Consider the following 19,443-nt stretch of genomic DNA (forward strand, 5'->3'; position numbering starts at 1 on the left):
GGGCCGGCTGAGCATATGGCCGGCCATTGGCCGGCTGACCTTTGGGCCGGCGACAGGCCAGCCAAGCATATGGCCGGCCGCTGGCCGGCTGAGCATATGGCCGGCCGCCGGCCGGCTGACCCTTGACCCGACCACTGGTTTGGGCCGGCCAAAGGCCGAGGCAAGATTTCGCCGTTCGAGGCCTTGCACCGGTCGCATGGGTCGAAGTGACGCTTTAGTCCACGTCGATCCGAGACGGACCGACAACACGTAGGATTTGGAATCACTCAATTTCAAATTCGTATGAGAAAGATATGAATTTTTGAAGTTTTGATGCAAAAAAAATTATTTGAAAAAAACACAAGAGAGAGAAAATGACGAATTTGTTAATAAATAAAGGTAAATCAGACCGTAATTATTGCCATATAAATCATTTGACTATATCCCTAAAAATTGTCAAATTTATAGTTTTATTTTGACTATTTTGCTACACTGGCTTTCTTTTTAATACTATGTCGTTTTTTATCTTGTGAAACGAAGGATGTCGTTTTTATAGATCTTATCGTTTTTTTAACTGTCGGTGTTTATTTTCTGAAACAAATTAAGTCGTTTCTGTAAACAATGTCACGATTAATAATCCACACGGAAGACTATAAACGAACGATCATACATAAAATATTTATAGTAGTATGATTAATTTAAGTTATTTTTCCTGTCTAATTAATCAATATCACCCACTCAGGTCTGTTCTAGTTTCTTCATTCGAAGCATATCACCGAAAAAAGAGTGAACTCGTGAGAGAGAGAGATTGAGGGTGAACGAGAGAGAGAGAGGTTCGACGAGGTTAAGAAGCTCTCTAGATCGTGTTCACTTTTCGAAGGTAGAATTCATCGTCTTTCTTTCCTTCTTCTCTCCGAATTTCTAGGGTTTAAGTATTTTCCTCTTGGTTTTGTTTGTTGCGTAGGCTCCCGTCGTGATTCAGAGTAAGGAGGTGAAGGAATCAAGATCGTGGATGTTAGTCTTCATTCCGAGGTAAAGTAAAATCTCAAACTCTCTCGTCTTGTCCGAAAAAGTTTAGAAATTTGGTAGCATCGATTCAGATTTATACGCTGGCATCGATTCAATACCGACACCCTGAACTGAATTAGGTGAAAAAAACTACTTACATTTGCCTTTATTTTGTAGGCAAATGTATCGGATTCAGAGTTTCGACCTAAACACCTAAACCCCATCACTCTCGCTTTCCCGTTTAACAGATTAATTTTCTATTGTTTTGTGGATCTTGCTTGATTTTCCGTTGTTTTTGGTGATTTTTGTAGCGAGAGATGTCAATAGTAATTAGATAAGCAGAAGAGTAAGAGTAAGATGCATTTGGAAATGAGATGAGATGAAATCTGGGGGTGGAGTTCAGGGGATGTCATGGAGTATGGTGTGTGGTGTGATGCTGTTTGTGGTGGGACTAATCTCGCTCTTCACGGCCCACATCGCCTCCGACATGGACTCCTACTCTCACCGCCTCCTCGTAACTCGCTCACTATACTCCAACCTCAACCTCGTTGCTGCTCTCCGCTCTCCCATTGACATTTGGAGCTCCAATCACTCCCATCGTTTCCTCTCTTGCAGCCATAGAGGACCAACTTTCCCAGGTACTCCATTATCTCTCCGCCTGAATACCTCAAATTTTCAAACATTCCATAAATGACTCATTTTTTAAAATGTTCAGATGATTATTTTGCTGTCATTTTGAATTGAAACAAATAAATTGTAAACAACAAAGAAAAAAATATAACCCTAGGAGGTTGGTTGTTAGGACCTAGGATATTAAGGGTATTAGAATAATTAGTAAATAAGTTAGGGGTCAATATAGGAATATTTAGAAGTAAGTCAGCCTTGAAATAACAAGAATCAGTAGAGAAATGATATGAAAAGAAATCTGGAAAGTCATTTGTAAGGAATTAGTTTTCAATTTGGACGGACCTCTCGAAAGTCCGATCTTTTGTATTTCTTATTCAAATCAATACGAGAAATATTCCAGGGCGTATCATTGGTCTAGTGGTAAAAGGGCGATTCTTTGGACTTTGTCAGTCCCCGGTTCAATCCCCCCTAGACCCAATATTTGGTGCCCTCCCGAGGGTCTCGTGATGTTGAGTCGGGTCTCACCCGGACACCCATTTATATATAAAAAAAAAACAATATAATGAGGTGTTCCTTGGAATGAAATGAGTAGAATGAGAAGTGGTATTCTTGGAAAAAAAAAATGTTTTTTAAATGATGCAAGCTTGGGTAGTTTCCTCTTGATTCAATGCGTGCGCGCACAAATACACACTGACTTGTGACGATGATGATCCCTCAGCTGCCACTCGCGAGCGATTCACAAATGGGTATCTGCTCATCGCTACCAGCGGAGGCCTCAACCAGCAACGAATTGGGGTTAGTCATTCAGTCTTGCTTTTCTTTCTTTCTTTCTTTTTTTCTTTCTTTCTTTTTTTCTTTCTTTTTTTCTTTCTCTCTCTCTCTAACCCATTACCAATCATCACCATGTTTAACGCTGCCACAGATAACCGATGCTGTAATTGTCGCACGCATTCTGAACGCGACGCTTGTAGTGCCGGAGTTGGATCATCATTCCTTTTGGAAGGATGACAGGTACACTGCTCTCACTTCTTCTTTCTTCTTCTGCCTTTATATACATTCCTTACTAACTAACTCGCCGCTGCTTTCATCGGCCCAGCAACTTTATTGACATTTTCGATGTCGACTCCTTCATTTCATCCCTTGCAAAGGACGTGACCATTGTCAAGAGAGTACCCGATAAAGTCATGCGCTCCATGGAAAAACCACCCTATACCATGCGTGTGCCTCGCAAATCTTCTCCCGACTACTATCTCGATCAAGTCCTCCCAATACTCTTGAGGAGACGTGTAATGTTTTGATTTGGTTTATTCTTTTATTCACTTCACTTCTTAGATTTAGTTCTAACATTTTCTAGCGCCATTTTTTTAAAAAAAATTTTAAATTTTTTATTTGCAGGTTGTTCAGTTGACAAAATTTGATTATCGACTTGCAAATGACCTTGAAGGAGAGCTTCAAAAGTTGCGTTGTCGTGTTAATTATCATGCCTTGAAATTTACGGAACCTATCGAAGAGCTTGGCCACAAGATTGTTGCAACAATGCGACAGATGGCCAGCCGTTTTATTGCAATACACTTAAGGTACAACTAGGGTTTTTTCGGTGTTATGCATCACTGACTGTGGTTTCTGACATTTTTATCTCACATGACATCCTTAGGTTTGAACCTGATATGCTTGCCTTTTCTGGTTGTTACTATGGTGGGGGTGACAAAGAGAGATATGAACTTGGTGAAATTAGAAAACGTTGGTCAACACTACCTGTAAGTCTCTAGACCCTTGAATATATTAAAAATAGAAACTGTGTTCATATAAGAAGTCGAAAAGTGACAGTGTTTAAATGTGTTAACTTTTCTGTAAATTTGCGAGTGTCGAACAGGACTTGAGTCCGGACGGAGAGAGAAAGCGAGGGAAATGTCCACTTACTCCTCATGAAGTAGGTTTAATGCTGCGAGCACTTGGTTTTGCAAATGACACTTTTATCTATGTTGCCTCTGGTGAGGTATATGGTGGCGAAGAAACACTGAGTCAGCTTAGGGAACTCTTTCCGAACTTTTATACGAAGGAAATGATTGCAAAGGAAGAGCTTAAAACTTTTCTCCCATTTTCTTCACGCTTGGCTGCCATTGACTACATCGTGTGTGACAAGAGTGACGTATTTGTAACCAACAACAATGGGAATATGGCAAAAATTCTTGCCGGTCGAAGGTGAGAAATCAATGTGGTCTTTTTTTCTTTTGCTTCTATAGTACATGTATTTGAATTTATTGGTTGACAGGAGGTATATGGGGCACAAGAGGACCATTAGGCCAAATGCAAAGAGGCTTAGTGCTCTGTTCACTGCGAGGGATCGCATGGATTGGGATACTTTCTCAAAAAAGGTCAAGTCATGCCAAAGGGGTTTCATGGGAGAGCCGGATGAGATGAGAGCCGGGCGTGGTGAGTTCCATGAATTCCCTCATGCTTGTATCTGCGAGAAAAGCAGTCGTGTAGATAGCTTAGAACACATTGCAACCGAGTTGAGAACAAAGGTTGAATCTCCAAGTCACTAGATAGTCAAGCAAGTAAATGTTATAATTATTGTTGTTTTGTTTCTGTGGTGGCATCAAACGGTGTCTTGTAAAATTACAGCCACCATTGCTCGAGTGGGCAGTTTTGGCAGACTAGCCTTGACAATTTTGAGTTCTCAGATTGAATCAGAGTTGCACCTTGTATAGGAATAGGAGTGGACGCTTACATTGTCCACATGTAGATTTTTGGTAGATAAATTGCGAAGTAAAGTAGTTATGCATGAAAACTAATTTGGTGCTTGTAATTTAAGCACGGTCGAGTTGAATGGAATGGTGTATTACTTGTGTTCCAAGTATTTTGTAATGATATATAACCCATGTTGATTACTTCATCTAGTTTCTCTACTTCTACTAATTAGAAGAGATGTATAAATATAACAGCAGGAAGGGAAATTTCAGAAAAATATGTAGAAAATTATACAAAATTCAATAATTATGTGCAAAATATAAAAATTTAGAAAGTGCGTGCATTTTTAGAAAGATACCTTAACACTGCAACACACCGCAGCCCATAAGGGTTGTCGTAAAGTAAAATTTATTAAAATTTATCATATTGAACATAGTTTTTGAATTCTGAGCATTCTTAAACATACTTTCTAAACTTTTCCTGTCATTTATTTTCCAACGGAAATTACTGGTTGGGACTCAGGACACCAAAAAGTAGTTTGTTTAAAAGCTCTCCTAAACAGCTTCTGTGTAGCCCAATGTTCACGATGATGACTGGTCGCACCGTCTTGTGAAAGTGTATTGTTGCAGAGTCAGCATCTGGAGAAGCTTTCGAATTGTTTTAACAAATCTTTTAGAGTCTCGATATAATGCATATGGTGGTATAGTCGGGAGCTCGAGTTTCATTATCTGGGAAAACCAATTTATTTTTGTTTGTTTGGAGTTTTTTTAATGCATGAAAGTTAGCAGAATTGTAAAGTAAGAGAGAGAGAGAGAGAGAAAATGCAAGGGAAGTTGAGAGTAGATTGATGGTATAGTTTATATGATTATAAATGCAAGGGTACAAAATTAAAATCATCACAATTTGTTTGATACATAATATGAAATAAAATAATTACACGTAAGGAAGTTGAAAGTCAAAGATGGTAAACGAGCGCATCGGTGATATTAGCATATGATAGATTGAGTGGAACATGTGTGACAAAATCGAAAACAATGACGGAAATAGATCTGCAAGTGAGGAATTAGTCTATCTTACGCAAATAGATATGTAATTAAGAGATTATTTTGATGATAGCGACAAAAAACTGAGACCCAACGACAAATCTATACGCAGCGAATGGCAAGAGAATTAAGGTTCGATAAAGTGACAGCTATTGAATAGGAAAAGAAACACCACGAGCTACATAAAATTTGACACTCATTACTAGGTAGATGTGGCAAACGATCAAGTAACTGACGAAAATGTTTGACAAATAAAAATAACATAACCGACCGACATGGAAATGTCGGTACGGTTAATAGGAGACCAAAACTCAGTGAAAATACAATATCAAAGCACTTGAAGAAACGACAACAAAGATGCAACAAACCACACAAAAAAATAAAATAAAAATTACAATCAATGGTGAGATATGAACAAGACTACCCCATTCTTTTGTAGCCATAGCCCATAGATATCTATACCACATTCTAAGTTTTCCAAATGGATGCTCATTTTTAGAATAAATTTTGATGTAACCATGGAACATTCCTAGGAGAAAAAAAACATAAAAAGAGCATAAAAGCTTACCATTCCCAAAACAGGAGCAGTTAATGCCATGTTTACATTAAATGGTGTCCCTCAAATTTAAGTTAATCAGACTATAATAGCTAAGAATGTCTACATTGCAACCCAAATCTTAAAGCTTCACCACATGCATATTGTTCTATATACGTAAAACATGCATGCATACTAATGAGTCTCAATACTAATTCACAACCAAATCTCTATAACCTCCTACTTGTCGATTACCGTCGGTATTTTGTTTTGTATTTTTGTTATCGATAACCAAATTTTTAACTAAACAATTGCACTAACCCGTAAATATATGAGACTCATACGTTTGTTGGAGGAAAATGATTGCATTCCTCCTTTATATACCGCTTTGATCTTGCAATTTGATATAAAGAATACATGTAAGACTTTTTCCCCTCATTTGTTGCAATCACTTTTTTTTACGCATAAAAATACCCCCTAGATGCAACCAATATTCAAAATAGGCATTAATTACAATTAACGTTCAAAATACCCACTTATGTTATTTACCTGTGTAGCGACTCAAAATTTTAAGATTAATGATGCACATTAAGTTTAAAGGACGAGAATAAACCGAGAATGGAAATTAAGGATATTTAAGGTCGACAAGGTTCTGGAATTTTTTCTAGAATTTGTGAAGGACCACGAATGTGAAAATAAATTCCAACGATCTTATATAAATTCTAAGTGAAAGAATTTAAGAAAGAAAATTATTTTATTAATTTTCATATCACGTTTTCCATCTCCCGAGGCAAGAAAAAAAAGGGGTCTTATTTGTCACAACAAAAGAAAAGAAAAGTTGGGTTGTGGAGAAAATTGGAGGAAATGGAAATTGAAAGGGGTTTAAGGGCAATTTCGGGAAAATGCTAACCCTCATCACTTAGTAAAGTCGGTCTTTCTCTCTTTAGCTGATAAGTACGAAAAAAAAACAAAGAGAAGAAAAACGCAGAAGAAGGAAAAACGGGAAAGAAGAAAGAAGAAGAAAATCAGGGAAGAAAAAAAGAAAGAAAGAAAGGGCGTGAGAGAGAGAGAGAGAGAGAGAGAGAGAGACAGAGAGAGAGAGAGAGAGAGAGAGAGAGTCTGAGCACGAGGGAGAGAGGAAGACGGAAGCGAGGGTCCGAGGAACAACAACGACGAGGAGAACCCGCGGTGGCTCGTCGAGGTCGCGCGCGAGGGCCGGTTGGAGTGAGAGCTTCGCCGGAGTAAATTCAAGGACTCGAGATTGAAAGCCATTGGTTCACAGTGTAAGTGAACGTCTGGATTCACTTTCAAGTTCACGAGCGAGCGAACGTCTCGTCGACGAACGACATAGACGCTTGATCTCGAGGTAGGTTATTATAACCCTTCTCTCCTGATTTTATGGTTTGGCCTCAAGTATATATTATTTTCGAAACGAAAATGGTTGCGAACGTGCCATGAAACCTAAACCATTTTTAGAAAATGTGGCGGAACTTCAACTCGGGATATCCGATTATGAAGTTGAGAATATTTTCGATATTATACATATATCCCGTATTTGCGAAATAAAATGTTTTGTATATCCTGATAGAGCCGGAAGCGTATATATATGAAGTGGAGAGTGCAATCGTATATATATAAGGGTGTGGAGAGTGCACCATTCTGATGGTGATTTACATTCCTGCAAGTTACTTGTACGTGTATGGTGATTTACATGTATAAGAATATTATTATACTTGTACGTGTATGGTGATTTACGCGTGACAATAATATTATTATTATAAAGTAAGTATTATTTTCGAAAATCTTTTTTACTCAAACCATTACTATAGCACCTACTGGGCCTCAGGCTCATCCCTATTTCTTCAAATTTTTCTTATAATCAGGAAGTGAGAAGGAGAAGGGTTAGAAAGACCTCGGTTTTAAGTGTGGTCGAGAGTTTGAAGGTTTCGCTGGATAGACTATCAAGTGTTGAAGGTTTGTTTTATTTTCTTTCTTTTATCTTTGGACTTGTAAAGTAAATAACTGAGTATGCACCGTGGGATAGTTATGTAAAGTTTATTAGTGTTTAATTCTATTCAATAATCACACCCCACTTTCCCGGGGCGTGACAGGGTGGTATCAGAGCTCTAGGTTAAGAGTCTCTAGGGAATACATACTCGGTTTACTTTATACTTATAGCCCATCGATAGTAGTTTTAGAAGGTCGCCTGATGCGAGTCTTTCTAATGTTCCTTTGTTATAAGAATTCTTATGTCCACTTGAGCCTCGTGAGTATGGCCGAGTAATGTATCGTTTTTCAGGAGGTGACAGCACGTGTTTGGGATGAAGCGCTTGTTAGTACGTCTATAAGTCGATGTCTTTGAAAGTTCTAGGACTTCTATATTGAGGATATATGGTTTTGCGAGTTGCAGATTTGTAATGCAGTTGGATATAATAAGAACTCCGCCAGAGTATTGCGTAGAGTTCATGATAGCTAAGCTGGAAAATCGTGCTAGAATGACTTGAGGACCGCTCACGAAAACGTACGATGCTCTTGACGTAGGAATAAATAGAGGGATTTTTCTACGTACAATGCTTTCTGGATGAAGGTGAGTGGACCTCAATAAAGAAAGATGATAGCGTCTCAATGAGGGACAAGGCTACGATTGGGTTCGTTTTGCACTTTCACTATCGACACCAAGCACATGAAGTGCATAAGGTTTGAGGATGGTTTGGGGGCTTTTGTCTAAAGATAGCCAAGCGCATGAACAAGAATGACCAGGACATGGAAAGTGTTATGGGATATGGCCTAGAAATGTTGGTCGAATCGGAAAAATACGATGTACGTGAAAGGTAATGTTCTGACATAGATTGGTTGTCAAAGTATAGAGTTCAGCTAGATTTCCATTGGCAAAAAGTTAAGCTACGTATGGAATCTAGGGAGATAGTTCCTTATCAGGAAAGCCAAGACCAGGGGATACAAAATTGTATCATGAAGTCCTACGTTGGAGGACGAAGAAACTTTTCATGTTATGCACCTCTTCGGCATTAGAAGTCGACGTAGAAGACGCTAATACATGATTAGTTATTTCTGTTGTGGATGAATTTCCCAACGTTTTCCAGAAGAGTTAACTAGTCTACTGCTTGATCGGGAGATATAGTTATGTATTGATCTTATCCCAGGTACCTTGCCAATCTCTATTTTGCCGTACATGATGGCCCCTGCGGAATTTCAAGAGTTACAAAAACAGCTTGACGAGTTGACAAACAAGGGACACATCCGGAATAGCACGTCCCCATGGGAAGCAACTGTGTTGTTGCAAAGGGACCTGATGGGAGTTTAAGGTTGTGCACCGACTATAAGAAGCTGAATGCAGTAACGATCAAGAATAAATACCCATTACCCAGGATTGACGAGTTGCTTGATCAACTAGGAGGATTTTGATTCTTTTCCAAGATAGATCTGATATCCGGGTATCACCAGTTGAAGGTAAGTGAGGAGGATATTCCCAAGACGGCTTTCAGAGTTCGTTATGGTTATTTTGAGTTTCTGGTAATGCCTTTTGGATTAACCAACACTCCTGCAGCTTTTATGGACATGATGAATCGAGTTTTTCGACCATTCCTGGATCAGTTTGTCATTGTTTTCATTGATGACATTTTGATTTATTCAAAGGATGCGCAAGAGCATGAGCAACATCTTAGAACCGTTTTACAGACTCTTCGGGAGCATCAGTTATATGCCAAGAAAGAGTAGTGTGATTTTTGGTTAACATAAGTTAAGTTTCTTGGGCATGCAATAACTGAAGATGGAATATCTGTAGACCCTTCTAAGGTGAAAGCAGTTTTAAGATAGGAGCTACCAAGGAATGTTGGAGAGGTTAGAAGTTTTTTGGGTTAGGCTGGATACTACAAAAAGTTTGTGCAAGACTTGTCACAGATATCTGCACCAATGACCCGACTCACAAAGAAGAATGTTTGCTTTGACTGGGATCATCAGTGTGAGAATGCTTTTTGAAGATTGAAGGTTTTCTTAACCAGTGCACCAATCCTCATTATCCCGAAGATGGGCGAGCCGTATGAGGTTTACTCAGATGCTTCTAAAGAAGGTGTGGGATGCGTTTTGATGCAAAATGACACATAGTCGCTTATGGTTCTCGTCAATTGAAGCCTCACGAGAAGAACTACCCAACTCATGATCTGGAGTTAGCAGCCATCATCTTTGCGTTGAAGGTATGGAGATGCTGTTGGAATTGATCTAGGGTTAAGAAAAGATTTAACGCTTCGAGCAAGCGGCGAAATTTAAGATTTTTCTTTAAAACAAGTAAAACGTTTTTACCAACCTAGACAAAGAGCAAGTACATATAAATTAAAACTATTAATGAGCATTATATGTTTACTAACCTTTGAGAAGCCTTAGGAAGGTTGAAATGTTCGTCTCCCCTCGCAGCACGTCTCTCTTCTTTCCTCGAGAACTCGAGCAACCACAAAAGCTTCTATTAATGAGCATTATATGTTCATTAAAACTATTAATGAGCATTATATGTTTACTAACCTTTGAGAAGCCTTAGGAAGGTTGAAATGTTCGTCTCCCCTCGCAGCACGTCTCTCTTCTTTCCTCGAGAACTCGAGCAACCACAAAAGCTTCTATCACAATAATTACTCGAGAAACAAAGGAATTAGTGTGTGGGCACTTTTAAACACGACGACTAAAGAACAAGTCTCAAAGTCGAGGAGCTAAAACACTAGGTCAAATGTGGACCTAGGTGCCGAAATAAAAACAAAAGAAAACTAGAGAGAGAGAGAGAGGGGGCGGCCACAATGTCAAGAGAGAGAAGCTCTCAATCTCAAACTTATGTGGGATGAGAATACAATGAGAATGATGGCTCTATTTACAGGGGAGAGATTACCTTAAATAAGGTAGTTTCCACTTCTATAGAATATCACATATTCATGAGCAAAACCTTGTTTCCCTTTCTCTATTGTGGACGTCCAAGCCTTCTTCTAGAAGACCTTGGATTTGTTTCCTCTTTTGTTTGCTCCTAAGTTGGCCGCCCAAATACATTCCTCATAGAGGAAATTTGTCTCCTCTTTTTCTTTTGGCAAGTATCTACATACATTCATGCACAAAATAAACTCTCTTTCACACTATGGCATGCACGAATTCAGCCTCTCTTTTCCTTGGGTTGGACGTGCAAGGCTTCTAGAATGAGCTTCTAGATTTTTCTTAATTTGTTCATGACAACATAAGAAAAGCTCATTAAGAATTTTCAAGTAAAATTCCATGAAATGAAATTAATCCTCAAGGCTCAAATTATTTAACTTGGCCGAGTGGTTTAAGTCATCATATGACAATGTCAATAAATTTATTGACATTCATTTCGTCCTATATACAAAAAGACAATTATACCCTTTAGACAATTTTCGTAAAACCTGTCTCGTTCTTGTTTTGACTTAGCTTCTAGTTTAACTATTCCTACTCGATATGATTTGTGATAGTGACCTCATGGATACAAATGAACAAAGCTTGAGCTAAAATACTTGGACTCAAAAGTTCACATGAATTTATTTTCTACTTAAGAATTCAACTTAATTGTGATGAGTGGATCCACTGAATATTATCTATGTTTTCCCTTCATGAATATCATCAGCTAGTCGGGATTTACAAAATTACCATTTTACCCTTCTAGCTGTTATTTTCTCAACTCCCTTGTCGCTTGTGAATAAGTCAGAAACAATGTATTGATGAGGAGCTAACAAGTCACATTGTTTCATCCAAAAGAGTCATGGCTCAATTTGGACACTGGCCAGTTCATTTATTCACATTCCAAAGAACAAAGCATGAGGTGATATACATTGCATTTCAGCAATCTTGTACATGAATTCTATATCTATGAGATTTTCACAAAGTTACTCATGACACCTTCATAACTTAGTACTTGACCAATAGGTCCTGCTAAGAATCATATAGTGAATCCGAACTTTGACTTTCTCAAATGAGAATACGTAAGCTATGAAATGTCATGTCTCATTTCTCGATTGAGGTAAGCATGATGCAATTCATACGTAGTGACTTCGAGACATAAGAGGTTAAATGGTTTGTTCTTATCTTGTCTCTAGAAGTGCACCGGTCAATTTAGTACCTTCGCAAGATACCTAGAAGAACTATAGAGTCTCCAACTCTCAATGTCCACTAATCAGACATCATAGACTCTCCTAACAATCGTACTAAGATCAATAGTCCTTTGATCCTTAGATTGCGAATATATTGTTTTAAGAAAACCATGAAGAGTTTGTTCATCCAAATCTACATTTGTCTCTTCATGTGTTGTTAGGCTTGTTTATGGACTAAAGAATAAGGTTTTATCATAAAGCTTCACACAAGGAATAATGAATAAACGTTTCAACTTTTTATTAATGAATAAGCAATTACAAGCAAGAGTCTTCGTGAGACTTTATTACATCAAATGTACAAAAGTAAAGACTATAACTCTTCTTGTGGGCACTGTTGTCGCTCGTTTTCGGACAACTATTTAGGAGCCCAAAGCAGTTAGACCCTAGGCCGGACCAAGTGGCCTCACTTCGGCTCGATAGTGTCGGACTTGGTATCCCAAGTCGTCCCTTAGCAGTTGATGTTGTCTATCTCGTCCAAGCACCTGAAAAGATAAGAGAAGAGGTGTGAACCACAAAGGGGAAACAGAGGGGTTGCCTCTGTTTACCTCTCCGACGCTCAACATTAGTAGGATTGAGGTGGATATAGAGGGTTTAAGTGTTTGGAGGCCGAAACTTGAGAGAAACGAGTGAGTTACGAGTTCGACAACGTTTCAGTACTCAAATTCGGATTACCTGACTCGAGGGGTCGAGCCTCATATTTATAGGCGACCTAGGGACGTTTTGGGGGGTCCCTAGGCCGAGAGCCGGCTCTGGGCCGGCCATTGGCCGAGCGCCGGCACTGGGCCGGCCAGTGGCCGGGAGGCTGCCGGCTGGGAGTCGACCAGTCGGGCTTTGGCCGGCTAGGAGTCGGCCGGATGGGACTGGCCGGCCGGTCGGGAGTCGTTGCGATGGTTCCGCCTATGTTGGTCCGGATTGGCCAGCAACACCTCGCCTCCTCTTGGCTCTTTGAATCGTGGTGCGTTTTGACTCTTTTGCCCCTGTCGGTCGTTGACGGGCCGACAACATTAGCCCCCTGAGTTTCTGGTCGAGCGTAGGTCGAGTGGAAACTCAAGAATCATGTCGTCATGTGGACTTCAGACGACCACTCTCGAGTGAGTGCGTCGTAGAGCGGACGACCTTTGTGTGTCGCGAGGGACGGCCTTTGTGTGTCGCGAGGGACGGCTTTTGCGCGTCGCGAGGGAAAGCTTTTGTGCGTCGCGAGGGACGGCTTTTGCGCGCCGCGAGGGACGGCCTTTGTTGTCTTTCTCTTTACGTGTCTTATGTTCTCGACATACTATCGCAGTCGATTCGCCCGGTTTCGTCGGTGTGCATCTTATTCTCTCGATTTTCCGACGAGGGCGTAATCGATTTGCGCGTCTCGGAGGTGCGTGGCTTATTTTCTCGACTTACCAATGAAGGTGTAATCGATTTGCACGGCTTTGTTGTGGTGGTGCGCGGCTTATTTTCTCGATTTACCGATGAAGGCGTAGTCGACTTGCACGTCATGATGATGCGTGGCTTATTTTCTCGACCTACCAATGAAGGCGTGATCGATTTGCGCGACTTTATTATGCGCGGCTTATTTTCTCGACTACCAATGAAGGCGTGATCGATTTGCACGACTTTATTGCGCGCGGCTTATTTTCTCGATCTGCCAATGAAGGCGTGATCGATTTGCGCGACTTTATTATGCGCGGCTTATTTTCTCGACTACCAATGAAGGCGTGATCGATTTGCACGACTTGGGCCTCGTGGGGCCTTGGTGCCACATTTGTGTGACCAGGTTTTCCGTGGACGCTGGCTAGACCAGTTTCGTCCGGCGGGCGCAGGCCTCTGAAACCCATTTGTGACTCGCTGCCTATTGGCGCACGAGCTGGGCGGCGAGTGTGACAATACCACCTCATGAGCGTGGCACCCTTGGGTGCGCGTGTCATGTGATAGGTGGGGTTAGATGTAGACTTGATCCCCCGGCGAGTGTGGCACCTTAGTGCACTGGTCGCGTTTTCAAGTTGAGTCTCTTGGGTCGAGTCTTGTGCCCTTGTGAATGCGATGCCATGGCGTGCGCGTCACATTTGGGGACTCGATCGGCCCATTCTTTGCCTCACGAGAGCGTCGTGGGGCGAATTTTGGTGCGCCGTTTGGGGTGACTTAAGCACGTCGTTAGGGACGGTTTTTGTGTTGCTTGCATGAGAGCACGCAGGTTTGTCATCGAGACTTATGAGTCGATCAGTTATTGATGAGTCAAGCAGTCGTGCATGTCTGACATGAGGACTTTCAAGTCGAGACTCGCAGAATAGACCCAACCTGAGGAGCAACGCGTGAGGTCGACTCGAGGGTTGGTCATGTGTAGAGTCGGCACGAGGACCTATCAGTCGATTCGTGGACTCAGGACTCGACTCGAGGAGTGAACTCAACTCGAGGAGTGAACTCAACTCGAGGAGTGAACTCAACTTGAGGAGTGAACTTAATTCGAGGAGTGAACTCAACTCGAGGAGTGAACTCAAATCGAGAAGTCATGTAGAGTTGGCACGAGGAGTGGTTAGTCGACTCGTGGACTCGGTACTCGTCTTGAGGAGTGAACTCAACTCGAGGAGTCAAGTAGAGTCGGCACGAGGAGTAGTTGGTCGACTCGTGGACTCGGTACTCGACTCGAGGAGTGAACTCAACTCGAGGAGTCAACTCAACTCGAGGAGTCATGTAGAGTCGGCACGAGGACTTACCAGTCGACCCGTGGACTCGGAACTCAACTCGAGGAGTTATGTGTAGAGTCGGCACAAGGACTTACCAGTCGACTCGTGGACTTGGGACCCAACTCGAGGAGTGAACTCAACTCGAGGAGTCGTGTGTAGTGTTGACACGAGGACCAGTTGGTCGACTCGTGTAGAGCATGTTTCTCTTTGGGACCTCTTGCTTAACCATCGGCCCCTTGAGATTTCGTTACACTTTTGTTTTTTGTTTTGCGAGTGAGTGATTTTCAGTTTCATTGAGTGTTGTTCCCCATTAGCCCCCCGAGTTTCTTGCGCACTCGTAGAGGAGACTAGAAATTATAATGCAACAGGATAAAGGTTTCGATGCGAAATGCAATCTGATTACCACATCAAAATAGTCAAAGATTACATTCCCGGGCCATTGGCCTTTTTTCAAATTTTAAATTGCCTTAAAACCAGAAATAAAACGACAACAATCAGGCATAAAAAAACGGGAGCAAGCTTCTATTGGTAGGACCATCTTTCGCGGCTTGACCTTGTCTCCGAGCTGGAAGATGGGGCTTACCATCTTTCCCTTTCCCTGCCCGTCCACCCCTTGGATGTAGCACATCCTTGCCATAGACTGGTCTCCCAACATTATGGCAATCCCCTTCCCGGTCGGGAATTTCATCATTAGGTGGTAGGTGGACGTTATGGCCTTCAACCGATTGAGAGTCGGGCGGCCGATGATGATGTTGTACGCTGAGGGCTGGTCCACGACCAGGAATGACACGATGCGAGTGACCTCGATCGCTCCCGGTGTCCCGAAGGTGACCGGGAGGTCGATAGTGCCCTCCTTCATGACCATCTCCCCGGAGAAGCCGAAGAGTGGGGTCGAGATTGGGGTCGGTCTCAGCCCGGTCAGCTTCATCCTGTCCAATGCTGATTTGAAGATGATGTCGGCAGAGCTGCCGTTATCGATCAAGATTCTTCAGACGAGATTGTTGGCGAACGGGGCTGAGACGACTATCGCATCGTTGTGTGGGTGGAGAACTCGTGCCGCCTCTTGGCCGGTGAAGAACATGGATTCGAACGGGGCCGGGGGAGGAGCCTCGTACGATTGGTTGATGTAGTGCGCTATCTTCCCTTGGGAGACTTCTCGCACGTACTTCTTCCTTTGCGTGCTCGAGTCCCCGAACTCCGAGCCGCCCATGATCGAGTCCACGACGTGCAGTTGTGAGTTCTCTGGCTCTTGGTTCTCCGTTCGGTCCGTAACGGTTACCTTCGTTGGATCTTTCCTTTCCTGCCGCGGGCGTCCTCTGTTTGCCGCGGCCGTCCCGATTGTTCTAAGGACGTACTCTTTCAACTTCCCATCCTGAATGAGGGCTTCGATCTGGCGCTTGAGCTGGTAACACTCGGACGTCAGGTGCCCATGGTCTTGGTGGAATTCAAAGAACTTGCTTCGTTCCCGCTTCGCAGGATCCTTTGTGAGTGGAGCGAGGCTTCCTAGCTCGTCGCGGTGCAAAGCTAGGATCCGTTCTCGCGAAGTGTTCAGAGGGGTAAATGCCGAAAACTTTTGGAAGCTATCGACGTGCGGGGGTCTAGGCCCAGGGAGGGAGTGACCGTTAGGGGTCTGGCCTCCCTTGTTCCTCCTCTTTCGAGGGTCGGGACGATCTTCGTCTTGATCGTCGCGGCGGCAACCGCTTTGCCCCCCCGACTTTCGGCCGTCCCGGTCGTTGAAGTAGTCCTCGATTCCCATGTAGGTGCGGGCTCTCGACATTAGCTCCGCCATGTCCCGCGGGACCTTTCCAACAATAGATTTGAGGAAGTCGCTCGTGTGAGCTCCCTCGGTGATCGCCGTGATGGCGTCCTTGTCGTCAAACCCCTCGACCTTGTGAGAATCCTTGGTGAAGCGAGCGAGGTACTGTCTCAGGGTCTCGTCTCTCCCCTGTCGGATAGACAGGAGGTAGGTCTTCGACTTCTTTTGCGCCACGAGAGTGGCAAAGCGAGCAAGAAAGGCTTCTCGTAAAGCCCGGAAGGATGAGATGCCCCCCGGTCTTAGACTTCGGAACCATTCAAACCCTGACCCCGTGAGGGTTAGGCTGAAGGCCTGACACAGGGTGGCGTATGACTGTCCCTGCATCGTCATCCACGTCTCGTAGTCCTGGATGTGGAAGTTTGGGTCCGTCCGTCCGTCATAGGGAGGGATGGATGGCAGTTTGAAATTCCCCACCCAAGGCTGCGCGGGATTTAAGCGGCGAAGGGAGAGTATGACTCCTTGATCCCTCCATAGGGCCTTTGCCTCCCTGATTCCCTCATCTCGAGGATCTGATTCTGGAGGCTTTGAATCATTGTCACCATATCGTGCCCGTTAGCAGGGCTGATTGCCGGGACCGCAGGAGTCGCCTGTTGGCGCTCGTTGGACGCTTGGTCCCCGACATTGGCCTGAGGTCGGCCAAGAGTTGTGGCGGGGAGCGCGTCCCTCCGAGAGTTGAGCCTTTGGCGGAAATCCTCCTCTCGAGAGTTTCTCTGCGCCGTCAGGCGCTCTCTAAGGTCCACGCTCGGTGCTTGGCGTGGCGAGGTCGCCCTTGGCCGTATTGTCCGACGAGCGCTTCGGCTATCGGCCCCATCGTCCACTAGGGCCGCTCTCTCGTCGGCGAGGGGCCGTGTCCGGCCGCCTCTTGAGACCGAGGGGGCGAGTCCTCGGGAATGTGACCGTTCCTGTTGCCGCACCGGGTGCGACGGTCCGGCCAAGTCGCCGTTTGTCCTCTCGGACCGTGACGGGGCGAGGCTTGGCGTTGCCTCATCGGTTCTTGACTCCCCCACATAGTCGGGGTCGGAGTCGCCTCGGGCGGACCTATCCTCGACGTTGTAGCCGAGGAGGTTGGCGATGATTGTACCGTCGACGCCGGGACGGTCTAGGAGCTCGGCGAGCCTTCGAGCTGTGTCCTCTCGGAGCGCGGCCTTAGGGTTATTCGCCGAGTCTCGGGGCTGGCTCTGGTTGTCACGAGGTTGCCCACCTAGACGGTGCGCGAGGCTTCGAAGGCCGTACCTCGAGCTCATCGCTCGAGTGCCTGCGGAGGCGGCGGGAACTTGACTCATCTCTAGAGAGTCGTAGATGTAGTGGGAAAGAGGAATGGAAGGTAGAGTGTTGCTAAGGTTGGGAGGTCCCTCCTTCTAGCGCCAAAATATTGTCGCTCGTTTTCGGACAACTATTTAGGAGCCCAAAGTGGTTAGACCCAAGGCCGGACCAAGTGGTCTCACTTCGGCTCGATAGTGTCGGACTTGGTGTCCCAAGTCGTCCCTTAGCAGTTGATGATGTCTATCTCGTCCAAGCACATGAAAAGATAAGAGAAGAGGTGTGAACTACAAAGGGGAAACAGAGGGGTTGGCTCTGTTTACCTCTCCGACGCTCAACATTAGTAGGATAAAGGCGGATATAGAGGGTTTAAGTATTTAGACGCCGAGACTTGAGAGAAACGAGTGAGTTACGAGTTCGACAGCGTTTCAGTACTCAAATTCGGATTACCTGACTCGAGGGGTCGAGCCTCATATTTATATGCGACCTAGGGACGTTTTGGGGGGTCCCTAGGCTGAGAGCCGGCTCTGGGCCGGCTGTTGGCCGGGCGCCGGCTCTGGGCCGGCCATTGGCCGAGCGCCGGCTCTGGGCCGGCCATTGGCCGGGCGCTGGCTCTGGGCCGGCCATTGGCCCGGCGCTGGCCCTGAGCCGGCCATTGGCCAAGCGCCGACCCTGGGCCGGCCAGTGGCCGGGAGTCTGCCGGCCGGGAGTCGACCGGTCGGGCTTTGGCCGGCCGAGAGTCGACCGGTCGGGATTTGGCCGGCCGGGAGTCGGCCGGACGGGACTGGCCGCCCGGTCGGGAGTCGTTTCGATGGTTCCGCCTATGTTTGTCCGGATTGGCCAGCAACACCTCGCCTTCTCTTGGCTCTTTGAATTGTGGCGCGTCGACAACAGGCACCATTGATAACAAACTCCCACTTGACTCAAAGAAGATGTGTGTAGTCGTTCATGCCTAATCCCTCCCGATGCTGGTCGAAGACCTTGTTGTTGGAATTGATTTAGGGTTAAGAAAAAGTTTAACGTTTCGAGCAAGTGGCGGAATTTAAAAATTTCTTTAAAAGAAGTAAAACTATTTTACTAACCTAGACAAAGAGAGAAACTCTCAATCTCTAAAACTTTGGAATGAATGAAATGTGAATAATGAATACTCTATTTATAGGAGAGGTTTTACCTTCAATAAGGTAGTTTCCTCTTTATAGAATATCACATATTCATGAGCAAAATTTGCTCTCCTTCCTTCCTCATTCACACAGCCAAATAAGGCTCCTAGAATCCTTGGATTTGTTTCCTCTTTTGCTTCCCCTTTATCCTTGGCCGAAATCCATTTTCCTCTTGGAGAAAATATGTTTCCTTCTTTCTTTTGGCAAGTATCGTCATACATTAATGCACAAAATAAATCCTCTCTCTTGTCTTGGGTTGGACGGCCACCTCTCCTTGAAGGAGCTTCTAGAAGCTTCTTCATTTGTTCATGACAACATCATAAAGGCCCATTAAGAATTTTCAAGTAAAATTCTATGAAACAAAATTAATCCACAAGGCCCAATGAACTCATCATGGCCGAGTGATTTAAGTCATCATATGACCATGTCAAAAAATTTATTGACATTCATTTCATCCTATGTCCAAAAAGACAAAAATACCCTTTTGACAATTTTCGTAAAAC

General features: G+C 44.0%; 1 protein-coding gene across 2 annotated transcripts; it reads left to right on the forward strand.

The window, feature by feature from the left end:
* The first annotated feature begins 664 nt into the window (after positions 1-664).
* On the forward strand, positions 665-4,505 carry LOC149383393 (O-fucosyltransferase family protein). Of its 2 annotated transcripts, none has more exons than XM_089629111.1 (10): positions 665-859; positions 944-1,011; positions 1,165-1,625; positions 2,333-2,409; positions 2,537-2,625; positions 2,711-2,900; positions 3,010-3,191; positions 3,269-3,371; positions 3,488-3,816; positions 3,887-4,505. In XM_089629111.1, exons 3-10 carry the CDS (start codon positions 1,367-1,369, stop codon positions 4,158-4,160), a joined length of 1,503 nt encoding a protein of 500 aa, XP_089485237.1. In that variant the 5' UTR covers positions 665-859; positions 944-1,011; positions 1,165-1,366; the 3' UTR covers positions 4,161-4,505. The 2 variants fall into 2 exon arrangements, with proteins under 2 accessions (XP_089485237.1, XP_089485236.1); XM_089629110.1 differs by having other exon boundaries at positions 1,299-1,625.
* Positions 4,506-19,443: the final 14,938 nt, after the last annotated feature.

The sequence above is a fragment of the Urtica dioica genome, chromosome 10 (assembly GCF_054948205.1).
Source record: "Urtica dioica subsp. dioica isolate 48M chromosome 10, U.dioica_male_clone48M_v1_H2, whole genome shotgun sequence".
Taxonomy (NCBI): Eukaryota; Viridiplantae; Streptophyta; class Magnoliopsida; order Rosales; family Urticaceae; genus Urtica; species Urtica dioica.